The 15,518-nt window shown below is 39.5% G+C and overlaps 6 protein-coding genes across 6 annotated transcripts; 3 read left to right on the top strand and 3 right to left on the bottom strand. All coding sequences in view use genetic code 12, as the record gives it.

Moving 5' to 3' along the window:
• Positions 1–191: 191 nt before the first annotated feature.
• PSF3 (DNA replication protein) lies at positions 192–824 on the bottom strand (the record flags this gene model as incomplete). Its single annotated transcript, XM_049323267.1, has 1 exon — positions 192–824. The coding sequence occupies one exon, from the start codon at positions 822–824 to the stop codon at positions 192–194; it is 633 nt and encodes a 210-aa protein (XP_049180866.1).
• A 1,402-nt stretch (positions 825–2,226) lies between these two features.
• Positions 2,227–4,854, top strand: KGF56_002076 (uncharacterized protein; the record flags this gene model as incomplete). Its single annotated transcript, XM_049323266.1, has 1 exon — positions 2,227–4,854. The coding sequence occupies one exon, from the start codon at positions 2,227–2,229 to the stop codon at positions 4,852–4,854; it is 2,628 nt and encodes an 875-aa protein (XP_049180865.1).
• Positions 4,855–6,233: 1,379 nt separating this feature from the next.
• Positions 6,234–6,842, top strand: SSR1 (Ssr1p; the record flags this gene model as incomplete). The annotated part of the gene is made up of 1 exon (XM_049323265.1): positions 6,234–6,842. The coding sequence occupies one exon, from the start codon at positions 6,234–6,236 to the stop codon at positions 6,840–6,842; it is 609 nt and encodes a 202-aa protein (XP_049180864.1).
• A 427-nt stretch (positions 6,843–7,269) lies between these two features.
• KGF56_002074 (guanine deaminase) lies at positions 7,270–8,796 on the bottom strand (the record flags this gene model as incomplete). The annotated part of the gene is made up of 1 exon (XM_049323264.1): positions 7,270–8,796. One exon carries the CDS (start codon positions 8,794–8,796, stop codon positions 7,270–7,272), a length of 1,527 nt encoding a protein of 508 aa, XP_049180863.1.
• Positions 8,797–10,218: 1,422 nt separating this feature from the next.
• Positions 10,219–11,112, top strand: CIP1 (Cip1p; the record flags this gene model as incomplete). The annotated part of the gene is made up of 1 exon (XM_049323262.1): positions 10,219–11,112. One exon carries the CDS (start codon positions 10,219–10,221, stop codon positions 11,110–11,112), a length of 894 nt encoding a protein of 297 aa, XP_049180862.1.
• Positions 11,113–11,459: 347 nt separating this feature from the next.
• Positions 11,460–14,348, bottom strand: KGF56_002072 (uncharacterized protein; the record flags this gene model as incomplete). Its single annotated transcript, XM_049323261.1, has 1 exon — positions 11,460–14,348. The coding sequence occupies one exon, from the start codon at positions 14,346–14,348 to the stop codon at positions 11,460–11,462; it is 2,889 nt and encodes a 962-aa protein (XP_049180861.1).
• Positions 14,349–15,518: the final 1,170 nt, after the last annotated feature.

The following is a 15,518-nucleotide window of genomic DNA, read 5'->3' as shown; positions in this document are numbered from 1 at the left end:
TGCCAAATTTCCCACAAGTGTAATAGTTGCACGGAAGTATCCTCCCCACCATTATTTCTGGCAACTCTTTCTTTCACCGAAGGCGATACTGGTATTAAGTTGAAGGAGACACTAGTTTAGTCTCTATCATTTCCTCTATTACTTTTCCCACTAGCGTTGGCATTTGGATCCAAGGGGTGGCATCACCTAGCTTATTCCCTTAGCCACTGCCTCATCAATTTATGACTTTCGCTAGTCTCCTTAAACAACCGTTTTTCAAACTCCTCCAAAGTATAAATAAACTCATCATTGAAATGTTTAGCGTAAACGTTACTTGCGAAATTATTAATTTCAAAGCTTCTCACCTTCAAGCTATTCATAATCAACTCAACCAAATCTGGTTCGTAAAACAAACTGCACCATCGTTGAATCATTTTGTAGTATTGTGGACTCAATTTATGGAGATTTAGACTTTGTGGGTCTGATTTAAACGCATTTTTCACTTTATCATTAATGAACTCGGGGTCAATTAGAGATATGAACGGTGTTGACTCGGGGTCCGGCTCGAAAGAGGACGCCGCTGTTGCTGACATTTGAGCTTCTTGCGAGTTTGACTGTGTGTGTATTACTGCCAATACTTGAGCAAGCCATATCGGTAGTTCGATTTTAGTATTTTCTTTTATAGGTTTACCAGGATTTCCTTCAAGATATCCGAGTCCAGGAATTGTGTGGTTAAACAAGCAAGGTAATTTCTCGGAATCGGCGAGTATATCATCTAGATCATAGTAGCCCATTATCCTGCTCTCAAGAGAGTCACACACATGTTTGACTTTCTTTTCATTCATTTTACCTTGAATGAAGGTTTTTCACTGATGCTACCGCGCGGGACGCCGTGTGGGACGACCCACAAATGCCACGCCACGCCACGCCACGCCACGCCACGCCACACCATATCACTCTACTCCATATCACTCCACTCCACATCGCTATCTTCTTAAAACACGCCTGGAGAGACAGGGCACTAATAACAAGTAAACCTGAATGCCTTAGGTGCTCTGAATGCCTTGGGTGCTCTGAATGCCTTGGGTGCTCTGAATGCATTAAGTGCTCTGAATGGTCTATGTGGTTTTGGTATTCAAAGGTTATGTGGTTTAGGAGTCTAGGGTCTCTGTGTTTAGGAGTATAGGAGACCTAAATGCTTTCGCAAAAAGGCTTTGGAAGCATTGAGCTGGTCACTACGTGAAAGGATGTGGTAATGGATGTGGTTAACTCATCAAGACTCAAGCTTCATTCCTTTCTTCTTTACACAACTCATCTAACCAGCACCGTATTGCTTTGATTTTCCCTAAAGACTGTTTGTACTATTGACCGATATTACAAACTCGAGTATTCCGAGTCTATAATGTCACGGTAACATCTATTACATCTACGCAACACTATCGAGCAATAAACTATTGAGCAATAAACTATCGAGCAATAAACTATCGAGCAAAGCGAGATAGTTTATATCTCTTCCTATTCTCTATAGACTGTTGAACCTAGTGTCGCACAACTCTACACTCATCAACTCTACACTCATCAACTCTACACTCACCTACTCTACACCCACCAAGTCTACACCCACCAAGTCTACACCCACCAAGTCTACACTCACCTACTCTACACACATCTACTCTACACCCACCAAGTCTACACCCACCTACTCTACACACATCTACTCTACACCCACCAACTCTACACCCACCAAGTCTACACCCACCTACTCTACACTCATCAACTCTACACTCATCAAGTCTACACCCACCAAGTCTACACCCACCAAGTCTACACCCACCAAGTCTACACCCACCTACTCTACACCCACCAAGTCTACACACATCTACTCTACACCCACCAAGTCTACACTCACCTACTCTACACCCACCAAGTCTACACACATCTACTCTACACTCATCAACTCTACACTCACCTACTCTACACCCACCAACTCTACACCCACCAAGTCTACACACATCTACTTTGCAACTCTTTTTCACCAGCACTTTTTTACAAACACTTTCTCGCCAACACTTTCTCATCACTTTATAGCTTGTTACAACACTATCTCGCTCTGCTCGATAGTGTCTCTGCTCGATAGTGTCACTGCCCAATAGTCTTTCTTTTACATTTCAAGACTTTTATGGGGCCAATTGTAGGGCCCGAATTGTTGATGCTGATAATAACTGAACTGTTGAAAAAGCAATAAACATGAATCATAGGGACTTGGAGAATAACTCACCAAGAGGACACCAAGAGCTTCAAGAGTCGGCGCTGCTGCCAGTGCTGCCGCCACTAGTAGGTGATGACACTACCACTACCACTACCACTACTGAGCAAGTAGATGAACATACGCCTTTGTTGAGGAGCAGGACAGAAGTACCGTACTTGTCACTACTTGGACGCATACTAAACCCCAATTGGTTTCACATCATTCTCATTGGTGCAATGCTATTGATTGCATCAGTCTATTTAACAGCTAATAACCTTGAGGAAAGGGCGCGTGAGGCAGTCGATCTACAAGTTCACAATGCTAGACTACTAGGATTGACAAGTATAGGAGCCCAAGTACAACTAGAAGCGTCAATAACCACTAATTATGACTCGATGAAAAAGAGCAATTTGTTACAAAAGTCAATGGTGAAGCTAGGAGCTGTTATCATGGGTAGTCTTTCAATATCATTGCCAAAACCAGTACAAATCCAAGTACGATTGGTTGATGTTGAGAAAAGCCCCTTTGTACCACTAGGCTATGCACATCCACCACCATCATTACCCATAAAAGTAAATATTAGAAACAATGTGACTACTCATTTGAACATAACGAGCGAATTCACCTTTGAACAAAGTCGACTTCTTGAGTTTCTCAAATACTACTATCAGCTAGATGCGAGCTTGATAAATATGGAAGTCAAGGCTTTACAAGAAAAGGTTAAAGTGCAAATATGGGATCTGGTTTACATAAATTTGGCCAACATTGAAATCAGCGATTATATAACCATTGATAAAAACGAGTTGAAATTACTCGAAAATGTCGAGATTTTGAAATTTGGGATAAATTCAATAAAAGCCGATGTTCTTGATTTGTCAGTTGACTTGGCGATATACAATGACTATGGTCTAGAGTTGACTTTGGATACAATTTGGTGGGATTTACTGTTTGCAGATTGTAACGGAGAATTGATAAAAGTTGGAATTTGGGAATCTTTACCCTTCAAAATACAATCTTTGGAAAGGGCAGTATTGAATGTAACAGGTGTTATAAAAGAAGTTCCTAGCCGTCTCATGGACGATTGCTCTAACAATGTAAGTCCAATCAATCAATTAGTTCAACGCTATTTAAACGAAGACCCAATTGAGTTTTACCTACATTTCAATGAAAACAATCAAGCAATGACACCCACTTGGTTATTTGAATTGTTGAAAAGATTACCACCTACAAGACTTGAGATAAAACTCCCGCGAATACACGTGGCCTACTACCTTTGGGGTTTTCCAACGGGATCTACTGATCTTGTGATTAATGAAGCAAAGGAAACCGATTATCCAAACACCTTCTCTTTTAAAGTGAAAAACAATAGTACAATTCTGGTTAAGAATTACACGTCACTAAGTCTAAGTCTGGAACTTTGCAAATTGAAAGTGGACTTTAGTTTGGAAACAAAAGAGAATAAATTATTGCAAGCTAAGTCACAGGATTTCATTTACTCCACAATTGAACAATTAAAAGAGGTGTTGAAGATTGATATTAACTTGATAGATTTGGACATTGTTGTAACCGATCCTATTGCTTTAGGAAAGGCCACAAACGAAATCATAAATGATGGTGGTGATGGTGGTGGTGGTGATGGTAAAAGCATTACTGAATCTCCAGATATATTGTTGAATGCAACTCTTGGTAGTGTTGCGCTAACACTTTCGATTTTGCAGAATCTAACAATAAGCAAAATAGACATACCCTTGATTACACTTCCCAAAAGATTCACCCCTTTGGAAGACATTGGAGCACTTTTGCCTCAACTCGATATTGAAATCGAAGAGATTTATCTCCTGGATGCAAGTAATAATGAAATTGAGTTTTTTGTTGAATTATCCCTTTTCAATCCAACAGATATTCTGATAGAGTTTCCCATTTCTGCAAACCAACTGGTGATCCTAGGTATGTTTAAAGGGGGAGTTCGAATAGGTTCATTGATTATGAAGCATCATATTTCAGTAAGTAAGCAAGAACGCACGCAATTAATGACTATTTTGAAGCTTCAATATACAACTTATTCAAACAAAGTTGTGCTACAAGACTTTTTAAGTTCATACATATCCTCGTCGTCACAGTTGCCAAATAACCTAACTGTTGACATTAAGGAAAACTCTGTTATTGGGAACCAAGGATTAAACTCGTTTTTACAAGAAATTGAAGTACGAAACGTCACGGTACCTGAAGTAACGTTCAATATACCCGAATACCGTAGTAGTGACTTTAGTCAGTTTATTATTGATGTAACAATCCACATCTTAACGTCGGATATTGAGTTGAAAGTTTACAATCCATTAGTCAATGCAGAGATCCAACTTGAGATTTTCCAAGCTTACGCTAAGCATTGCGATGAAGTTTTGGGGTATATAGCTAGAAGAGAAGTCTTGATTATCCCGCCTGGAGTTATCACTACACCACGCATACCAATCAAGGTTTATAATGATGCAGCGAGGAAAGTATTGCGTGAAGCAGTCAATGCGAATTTGAATATTGATGTTGTTGTAGATTTGAATGTTGCTGTGGATGTATTTGATGTTAGGTTAGTGTTTCAAGGAGCTCAATTGATTTCAAAGATACGATTTTGAAATTAGTAGGGGAAGCATGTAAGGAGAGTATGTGGGGGATGTATGTGGGGGATGTATATGGAGGATGTATATGGAGGATGTATATGGAGGATGTATGTAGAGCATGTAAGTAGAGCATGTAGAGCATGTATGTAGAGTATTGGCTTTGATGTAAGTAGAGCAGAGCGAGATAATGTCTGTGTCCTCCACTCTCGAGCGAAGAGACACTATCTCGTCTGTGTCCTCCACTATCGAGCGAAGAGACATTATCTCGTCTGTGTCCTCCACTATCGAGCGAAGAGACATTATCTCGTCTGTGTGCTCCACTATCTCGCTTCGCTCGATAGTGTCGCTCGATAGTGTCGCTCGATAGTGTCGCTCGATAGTGTCGCGAGTTTGCAGTTTCCGTGATAAACAGACAAGAATATTAATACGGTTAAACAGCCTACTATGCTTCACTAGCACTTCTCCTATATTAGAAAGTAGTGTATAAATAACCTTTACCAATCAAATAAACACATTTTGTTGCAACCACATTAAATATTAAAACATTCGCTATATAAAACATTCGCTATATAAAACATTTACTATATAAAAGCTACAAAGTGTGGCACCACTATTGAGCAAAGCGAGACAGTGTGGGTAGCAGCTAGTGTTGCACCATTATCGAGCAAAGCGAGATAGTGTCGGCGTAGTCAGTGCTGCTCCACTCGATACTGTCGAGCGAAGCGAGATATAATGTCTGTGTGCTCCACTATCTCGCTACGCTCGATAGTGAACCTCACAGTCACTACTCCACCATCTCGCTTCGCTCGATGGTGTCGTCGCTCGATGGTGTCGTCGCTCGATGGTGTCGTCGCTCAATGGTGTCGCCGCTCGATGGTGTCGCCGCTCGATAGTCTAGAACTACTCATGCATAAATAGCAAGTACGTACAAAAAGGCTCATAAAATATCCTAGCAACATCTATTTTTAGCATTACACCCAAACAGCAGTATATTAAACAAACAAAACAAAAAACAATAACAACAACAACAACCAAATGTCACACATGGTAGCATATCCAAATTGCAACGCAACGCAACCTAAGGCAGAGAAGGGAAAAAAAAAAGTCGTAGCATAAACGTCGCTACCAAGTTCCGTCATTTTTCAGGGCTTGTTTTCCCAATTGGAAAAAAAAAGAGAGAGGATCAGATACCTTTACTTTTCAAGAAACTTTCAAGATAACTTGATATATATATATATCTTTGGCTTAATATTGTTCATTGATAGACTTTTAGGGCTCGATTTTACATTCGCTACTTGATATTTGTTTATACACCCTCCCCTCCTCCTCCAATTTTCCCATCCCACCACCACGGTCTTTCTATCTCCTTGCATTTATCTTTTGTCTTATAAGTTATGGCTTCCTTCATTAAAGTTTCAACTTTTTTAGCAATCTTGGCATCATTACATCAAGTCGCCGTTGCTGCACCACCAGCTTGTTTATTGGCTTGTGTAGCTCAAGAGACCAAGTCTAGCTCTTGTTCAGGCTTGAATGACTTGTCATGTATCTGTTCTGTTGAATATAGCGATATTGAATCATGTTTAGAATCCATTTGTCCTAATGGAAACGCTGACGCCGCTAAATCCGCTTTTGAAAGCTCTTGTTCCGGTTACAGCAAAGATGTCGTCTCAAGCTCATCCGCTAAATCTTCTTCATCTACAGAAGAAGCCTCTTCTACTGAAGCCTCTTCTACTGAAGCCTCGTCCGTTTCAGCTTCATCTACTGAGACTGCTGCTGCTGAAGAGGCTTCATCTACTGAGACTGCCGCTACTCAAGCTCCATCTACTCAACAAAAGTCACCTTTATCTACCGCTGCTCAACCAACAACTTTATCTTCATCTGGCGTTGCTGAAGAAACCTCATCAGGCTCATTTGCTCCAGCTATCTCAACTCAAACCGAAGCTGGTGCTAATAAAGTCGGATTAGGAGCTTTGATCGGTTTGGTTGGTGCTGCTTTATTATAAGCAGAAGGAGAGAAACAATAAGCCTTATCATAAAGCTTTGACATTGATTTGCATTTTATTTTGATCATTTTTAGAACACATTAAAAAGGAAAAAACCAAAAAAAAAAAACACAAGTGTTTTTGTTTCGTTTGAGTATGGGGATATATACTAAGTAGTCTTTGTTTTTTGTCTTTCCTACTAGGTATTAAAATATTTAAAAAAGTATTTATTAGGTTTCTCTATTTGTTTTGAGTCCATGTTCTTCCAAATGAAAACGGTTGGACCCTTTTCTAAAGTGCTTTTGACTGGGGGGGGACCCAACTTGAGCTTTTGAAATTTGCATTCTAGAAGGACATTACTGTGAAATTATATAGTCCAAAATCCTTTTCTGTTCCTATAAAAGGGTTCATTTTTCAGTTCACCGCTGACTAGACAGTAGATTTTGAGTTATACTGCTTTTCCATTCTGCAACTTTGTATATTTATCAATCACCAATCTTCCATTACACCAAACACTGACACAATTACGATCATCGCCGCTGAATATCCATTTACCTAATAAATCTTTCACTTTCTTCACCTTCACCTCTAAAGAGTCGTCTATTTTAGGAATTTGCCATTCAAAAACATCCACTTGCGAGCCTCCTCCTGCTCTCTCTCCTATATCTAAATCAATCAATTGAGCATCAAATGTTTTGCCTATTTCAAACGATCCCACCATGTTTTTGAGCCCCACGGCCCTTGCTCCTCCCATTGTAGCCATATACAACCCATCAGTCACAGATAGTTTACACTCAACGTCCTCTTCATCTTTTTTCATCGATAAATGGTGGCTCACCAATATAGCATGTTTTACAATTTGCAAAATGCTCGAGTCAAAACCACCACTAATGTCTGTGCCCAATGAGACATTGATTTTATCCTTGTACAAATATTTATAGATTGGTGCTTCCCCACTTGATATAAATGTGTTTGAAGTGGGACAATGTGATATTGAGCTTTTCTTACGAGACACCAAGTCACATTCCTTTTGAGACAAATGGATTGCATGCGCAAGGATAGTTCTTTCAGTAAGTAAATGGTGCTGATTATATACCTCTGCATAATTTTCAACATTGGGAAACAATTTTGCAACGAGTTCAAGCTCTTGTTTATTCTCACTGATGTGTGTTTGTATAGGCAAACCATTAGTTGCACTTAATTTACCCAAGTAAGCCAACATCTCATTTGAACAAGTGGGTGCAAATCTTGGAGTAATTATTGGATTGATTAGCTCTTCGCCCTTTGGTGCAACAGAGTCGATATGTGATAAAATAAGACTCATTGATTTTTTGCAATCTTCAAGAGATTCCTCATAATCCGGATACGGATTATTATGATCCATACATACTTTCCCTACAAATCCACGCTGCCCTAATTGAAGTAACAAATCAGCCAACAAATTGGTCGTTTCGGGATCAATAGTTGTAAAATATGAAGCACATGTGGTGCCATTACTCAAAGTGCGCTGAATGACCTTGGAATAGATATCTTTTGCAAATTCGACTTTTGATTCACTGCCGTTGGCAAGACAAAATCTCAGTTCCAAGGGGAAAGTATAGGTGTTTAGCCACTCGAGCAACGGTGTATCCAGACCAATGCCGATATTGGGGAACTGTGATGCATGGATATGAGTGTCAATAAACCCGGGAAAGAAAAACTTGCATAACTGGTTAGAATAATCAATGAGTCTTATATCGTTGACAACGAAATTGGAGGCTGAAGCCAGTTTGCCCTCTTGTTGTTGCTCCAAAAAGAAATCTATTGGTGTTTGATCAGTAGCCACAAAGTTCCTATAAATGAAATCTATCCTTCCACTAGAGTCAACTCCTACCAATGTATTAATATTGATTTCCAATTTGGCCAATTCTGGTGTATGTATAAAAGTGCCATAATATAGCGTGTATGGGATGGGGGCAATTGCCTTGTAGGACATTGAACTTGAATCTCGAATGTCACTAGTCTAAGGAGCATCCAATCCAGCAGGCTCAAGTAAAGCTGGATTGATCTATTTATTAAGCTTGGCAACTGTTATCGCGCGCGATGCCCTTGATAAGAAGCCCTCAATGTTTTTGTTTTTCTTCTCATTAATCGCGTCGATGCCGCGGAGCAACTATCGAGCAAATACAACACTATCGAGCAGAGCGAGATAGTGTCACTGCTCGATAGTGTCCATACTCAGTAGCTTGTTACAACACTATCGAGCAGAGCGAGATAGTGTCACTACTCGATAGTGTCACTGCTCGATAGTGTCACTGCTCGATAGTGTCACTGCTCGATAGTGTCACTGCTCGATAGTGTCACTGCTCGATAGTGTCACTACTCGATAGTGTCACTGCTCGATAGTGTCACTGCTCGATAGTGTCACTGCTTGATAGTGTCACTGCTTGATAGTGTCACTGCTTGATAATGTAGATTATAGTAGAGTAGAGGAGGAGACCAGTGGACTAGACTATAGTAGACTCTAGATTATAGTAGATTATAGTAAGATAGAGTAGAAACCTGTGAAAGAGAATAGTAGAGTAGAATCTAATGGAGTAGAATCTAGTAGAATCTAGTACAGATTGAAGTAGAGGAGAGGAGAGTAAAAGAGGAGACCAGCAGATAATAGTAGAAGCTAGTCAGTACTGCTCCACTCAGTATCAATACAACACTATCAAAGAAAGCGAGATAGTGGAGCGACACTCAGTAGCAATACAACACTATCGAGCAGAGCGAGATAGTGACACTGCTCAATAGTGGAGCAACAGTTAGTAGCAACACTCAGTAGCAATACAACACTATCTCGCTCTGCTCGATAGTGTCACTGCTCAATAGTGTCGCTGCTCACCTAATCCACATTTCGCATAATATATGTAAGCTGAAAAACTATAACCACTACAGTATATAACAATAGTAGAGTGTATTAGTAATCTTTTCATTAGCTGATTTGTCAGCAATAAATTTTTTTTCTTCTTCTTCTTCTTTTTTTATATATATATTTATAAGTCACGTGACTCATGATAAATTCCATCAAAATAAAAAAAATCCACAATCCTCAAACGGGATATGTAAAAAAAGGGGGGTGGCCCTTACAGTAGCAAAACCCCAGTTTGCTATTGTAATACTGACTTTTAGCTTATAATTTTGGAACTGCTGAGTAAATAATAAAGTTTTTTTCTTTTTGATTCAACTATACATATAAAAGAAAAAAAAAACCAAGCCACAGGAATGTTAATGATTAAGAAATCATTGACTCGGTTAAAACCTTATAAATACCAGGTCAATTCTTCTCAAACTTTTCTCTAACTCCTCTAACTTCTTTAGCTCCTCTATTTTTTCTTTTTGAAATATATTCTTATAGTTTTAGTAGCAAACCATGTCAAAAGTATCAATTGCAGTTATCGGTCTCCATGGATTCCTTGGAAAACACGTTGTAGCAGCTATAGAATCGGGCAAATACGACTCCAAAATTGAATTCCCAGTCAAGGCCATTACACGTAAGTCAGATGATAAGTCAACAGAAAAGATCCAATACATAACTACTGCAGAAATCTCTGCTAAAGATACCAATTTGATTTCACAGCTTAAGGGTATTGATGTTTTAATTGAACTCACTTCCCCAAATCCCGAGCTCTTTGCCAACATTGAGAAAATCATTGAATTGGTCAAACCAAAATTATTCATTCCATCCCAGTTTGGTACAGATATTCCTCCAGTTGATGCCTACGCACCAGGGTTCTTATCCCTCAAGACCCAACACTCAGAAAATGTTCGTAAATTAGGCGGCATAAAAGTTGTCGATATCATCACCTCCTTATTTGCTGCTCCTGGAGCATTTTTATACGAATGGGTAAATGCAGTAGGTATTACCGATGAAGGGGTCAATTTGATTGGTGATATCAATCAAAAATTCCACGTTTCAAAATTAGAAGATATAGGAAATGTCATCTTGAGTGTTGCCACTTTCAAATCAATCGAGGACCTTCCTGATACTCTCTACGTTGCAAGTGACACAATTACTGTAAAAGACGTTATCGACAAGTACTCAAAGGCTAAAGGTAAAGAATTGAAAATTATTAGTGAAAAAACGGCAGAGGATGGTAAAAAGGAGTTTGCTGACAAACTAAAAGCCGGTTTCAATCCAAACGATTTTACATTTTACTTACAAGCTATCATTAGTCAAGGTTTGGATAAGGGATTGTACTTCAGTAAATTGGATAATGAGTTGGTCAATCCAAACGAGTCAATTTGGAAATGGGGTAAATATTAGCTAGAGAATTAGAGAGAGAAAAAAAAAAACAATGAAAACCATACCGTTTCACTAGTACCGGACTTTTCTCTATCATAATCGTAAATTGTACTTCAAATATATGTATACGCAAATAACAACAATAAAAAAAAAAAAACACTGTCTACTACCACCATTAACAACTCTTTACCATTCTTCACTTTTTCAATATCATATACTTCACAAATGCCACTTTCTTTTCTTTTTTTTTAAAAAAATCTCTATATCTTCATTCGCTATTTTCCATTCTGTAAACTGAAACAAAAATCTAAAATACTCTCTTCCTTTTCCTCTCCCTCTATATCTTCCTTCTCTCGTTTTCTTTGAATTTAATGATTAATTGAGTCAACTAAACTCTTCAACACCAACTTCTCATCAGAAAAATTCAGTTGATGATTCATTAGCGAAAACACCGACACCCCATCCTCTTCATTATCACCAGGTCTATTCTCAATATCACCATCATTTCCAAGACTTCTATATGCTGCACCTCTAGCATCACTTCTTTTAATCAATTGCTCACGAACTTGCTGTTGCGCCTGTTGGTGAACTTGATGAACATTATGATGTTGTTTCTCTTGTTGTTGCTGTTGTTGAGCAGTCATGGCATTACCGCCACCAACAACTCCCCAATAGCTCAGTTGTTGCTTCATATCAGTAAATTGTCTAGGAACAGTCTCTCGTTGACCAATAAGCAAATCAGGCTGTTGAAAAGGGCGTTGCTGGTGCTGTTGCTGGGATTGGCTAGTTTGTAATCGACGTTGTTGTGCAAAATGTTGCTGTGCTGACCACTGTGATTGCCCAAATGATTGGTGATCACGCAGAGTTGATAAACCAGGCTGTTGTTGCTGTTGTTGTTGCTGCTGCTGCTGCTGCTGCTGCTGCTGCTGCTGTTTTTGCTGTTGCTGCTGTTTTTGCTGTTGCTGTTGCTGTTGCTGTTGCTGTTGCTGTTGCTGTTGTTGTTGTAATGAAGATTGAGCAAAAGAACCAGCAGCGATTGGTCTTGCACCACTAGTACCACCGATATTTGCAATTGCTGAATTTGCAATACTTGTTCCACTCCTACTGTCATCACCTCCGCCAGATCCAGATCCATTCGCTTGGAAAGGTATACCAATTACAGCACACATCCAAATTCTTGTTTTGTAAATTCTAAACAACTCCCTCACCAAGTCTCTAAAGTCTATCCTCTTTGATGTCGAGTAATAAAAAATCAACTTTTTACGATCAAATTGATACTCTGCATCAATCAACTTCATCTGTAGTAAGTCGTTTGTAGTGGGGGACATAGGAACACCACTCATTAAACACCCGCTTGTTGCATTTGCAATCTTGGCCAAACATAATCTACAGGCTTTCTCTTCATCTTGTTTTTTATTCAAAATTTGGAAAACCTCATTCGTTTGCGCCAAACCAATAATAGATTTAGGAAATTGCAAAGTGGGTGGAGAAATAGAGCTTTGTTGATGGAGGAAACCTGACTGTGGCTGTTGTGCTTGCATTGTGGTTGCCGTTGTTGCCATTGTTGATGCACCGCCATTCTTTGCAACCAAATCCTCAAAAATATTATTCTCAACATGCTCGTTTAATGCAGCCTGTTGTTCTTGGAATTGCAACAACTTCAACAATCTAGCTTCGTCAATCAGAACATTCAACTTGAAAACCTTACCTAAATCGCGTCCTCGATCTGCTTCAACAATAACCAAATCACCCTGCTTGATATTCAATAAGCTTGCACCGCTATTATTACTTCCATTACTGCCATTACTGCCATTGCCGCCATTACCAGTCTCACCACCTATTGTAGTAGGCAAATAAAAAACGTCGATTCTGCCAGCTTTGAACCCTACTAAAACCAACTGGTAATTTCTGAGCGATGACTCAATAGGAAACTTTGGTAATTGGTAAGCCTGGCTTAAAAACTTTTCGTCATCAAAAAAACGATTATTTAGCAATTGCATGGTCACTTTAACACGTTCGTGTGGATCCGATTCAAAGTACTCATTGACTAATTGTGCTGCTTTTGCATCATTTAATGAAGAAACCGAAGTTGGCGTCATATACTCTGAAAATCTGCTAATCATTATTGACCCATCTGTGTATGAATGTCTTCTAAGATGATTGTCAAAAATCTTTGGAGGCGACGATCCAGAAACGTCGGTAATTGGGGGTGCATTGTTATTGCTGACAGTTGCAGTGGCGGTTTTAGTGGCGGTGCCGGTGCCGATGGCGATGGCGGCACCATTCTCATCGACAGGTGGAGGTGGAGGAGTAAATCCACTTAGTGAAGAAGAACGATGGGTAATCATTGAAGATGTATAGTTTTCAGGCATACTAGGCAAAAACCCAATCGCGGAATTTGATATTAACCCTGGTGGCTGTGTCTGTTGTTGTTGTTGTTGGTGCTGTTGTTGGTGCTGCTGTTGTTGGTGCTGCTGTTGTTGGTGCTGCTGTTTCTGCAGTAATATGGAAAAGTTCAGCGTCTGATGTTGATTCAGAGACTGTGGAATAGTTGGAGACCAAATACTGGCCGACGCGTTTGAAGTTGTACCCGCTGACCAAATAGTTCCAGAATCTATAGATAACCCTCTTTGGTGACTAGGATGATTATTGTGATGAATATTTGTAGATGTTGATGCAGAATTAATCGCCGACAAGGGGGCTGTATTGATATTCCAAAACAAGTTACCTTGTTGACCCTCAGGAGCCACTGTTAGTGATTGGCCTAGCGGCGGTTGACCCTCAGGAGCCACTGTTAGTGATTGGCCTAGCGGCGGTTGACCCTCAGGAGCCACTGTTAGTGATTGGCCTAGCGGCGGTTGACCCTCAGGAGCCACTGTTAGTGATTGGCCTAGCGGCGGTTGACCCTCAGGAGCCACTGTTAGTGATTGGCCTAGCGGCGGTTGATGCTGCTGAAGTACAGATGGAGACAACTTATAATCTAACCCACTTGACTCAAACTTATTGTTGCAACTGTATCGTCTAAAAGGCAATGACGAAGCAAAACAAAGGGAAAAATCATCCGCCAGCACCATATCCAGCACCTCATTCCTTGAGCCAATAGCCCGATGAGTATTGCAAGAAGCGTTTGAGTTATTGTGGACAAAGTTGCGGTTATGAGTAGGTGAAACCAAATCGGATGTACTCCGGTTATCTTGATCTGCAGCAGATGTTCTGGTTGCGCCAATAGCACCCGTTGCATAATCATACGCCATCATAATATCTTCTAGAATCTTGATTGAGTCAATCCGAGTCAAAAGGGCGGCAAGCGGTTAAAATCAAAGCTTCTATCACCTACAAACCAAGTTAACTTTTGATGTAGTAGTGGGTATAAAATCAAATATAGTCTCAACTTTTTTTTTTGTTTTATTCAATTTTGAGCTCTTATTTGATCCTTTTTCAAAGTTTGTGGTTTGTCCTTTTTGGGGTGCCTTAATAATTTCTGTGCAATTTTCTTGAAAATTCGGGAAGGTCAAGAAAATCAGCTAACCGCTGGGGGAAGGGGGAAGGGGAAAAGGGGGAAGGGAGACTAAACCTATTGAGTTGAATTAACAGCGGGGGGGGGAAGGATATGGGATATGGGATGGGAGCAAGCAACAAGAAGCCAAACCCGTACACACCTTGTATAACCTTGTATAACCTATAACAACCTAGAACAACTTTATTCAAGGTTGGAATCTCCTTGTATCTTCCCTTAGTGCAGTCTCGTTTAGCCTCTCTATAATGCAACTAATTATATTGCAGTATGTGTACCTAACTAAAAAAAGAAAAGCCCAAGAGACTAACAATAGGACCAACTTTTTTTTTTTTTTTTTTTCTTTCTTTTTAGTATAAAGTTACACTTGACCAAAGTAATAAATGGGCTTTGGTAGTACACGGGGCTTGATTCTGTGTTTGTTGCTTCTCAAGCTTGACTAAAAGGATCTAAAGAAATGATTAAAAATCTGTAAATCTGTCTTCTCTAGTAAAGTACGGTGATTTTTTTTTTTTTGAAAGGGGTCTGGGTCTGAGGAAATTACAAGGGTTACAAATCTCAGCAAAATCGGTAGTGGACAATGGTCGATAATGGTGTGATGAATATTATAACTAACCAGTCAGGAAATATTGAATCTCTCAACCAACTAAATCCTTGACCAATAATCCTCAATCAGTTATATTAGTCTTTTCGAGCTAATCAACTATTGGTCACAAACCAAACTTTTACACTTTTCTCAATACCCCAGAAACAAAACTATTGTCCAACTGTAACTGTAAACTGCAATTGTAAACTGTAATTGTAAACTGTAACTGTAAACTGTAACTGTAAACTGTAATTGTAATTGTCTTCAGCTAATTGTCTTCAACTATAATTGTATTCTTTTCGATTGTACTCTGTTCAATTATAATTG

This window comes from Candida oxycetoniae, assembly GCF_023343755.2.
Source record: "Candida oxycetoniae strain CBS 10844 chromosome Unknown scaffold13, whole genome shotgun sequence".
NCBI classification, from domain to species: domain Eukaryota; kingdom Fungi; phylum Ascomycota; class Pichiomycetes; order Serinales; family Debaryomycetaceae; genus Lodderomyces; species Lodderomyces oxycetoniae.
The sequence above is the reverse complement of the archived record's forward strand: the minus strand, read 5'-3'. Positions and strand labels throughout refer to the sequence as shown.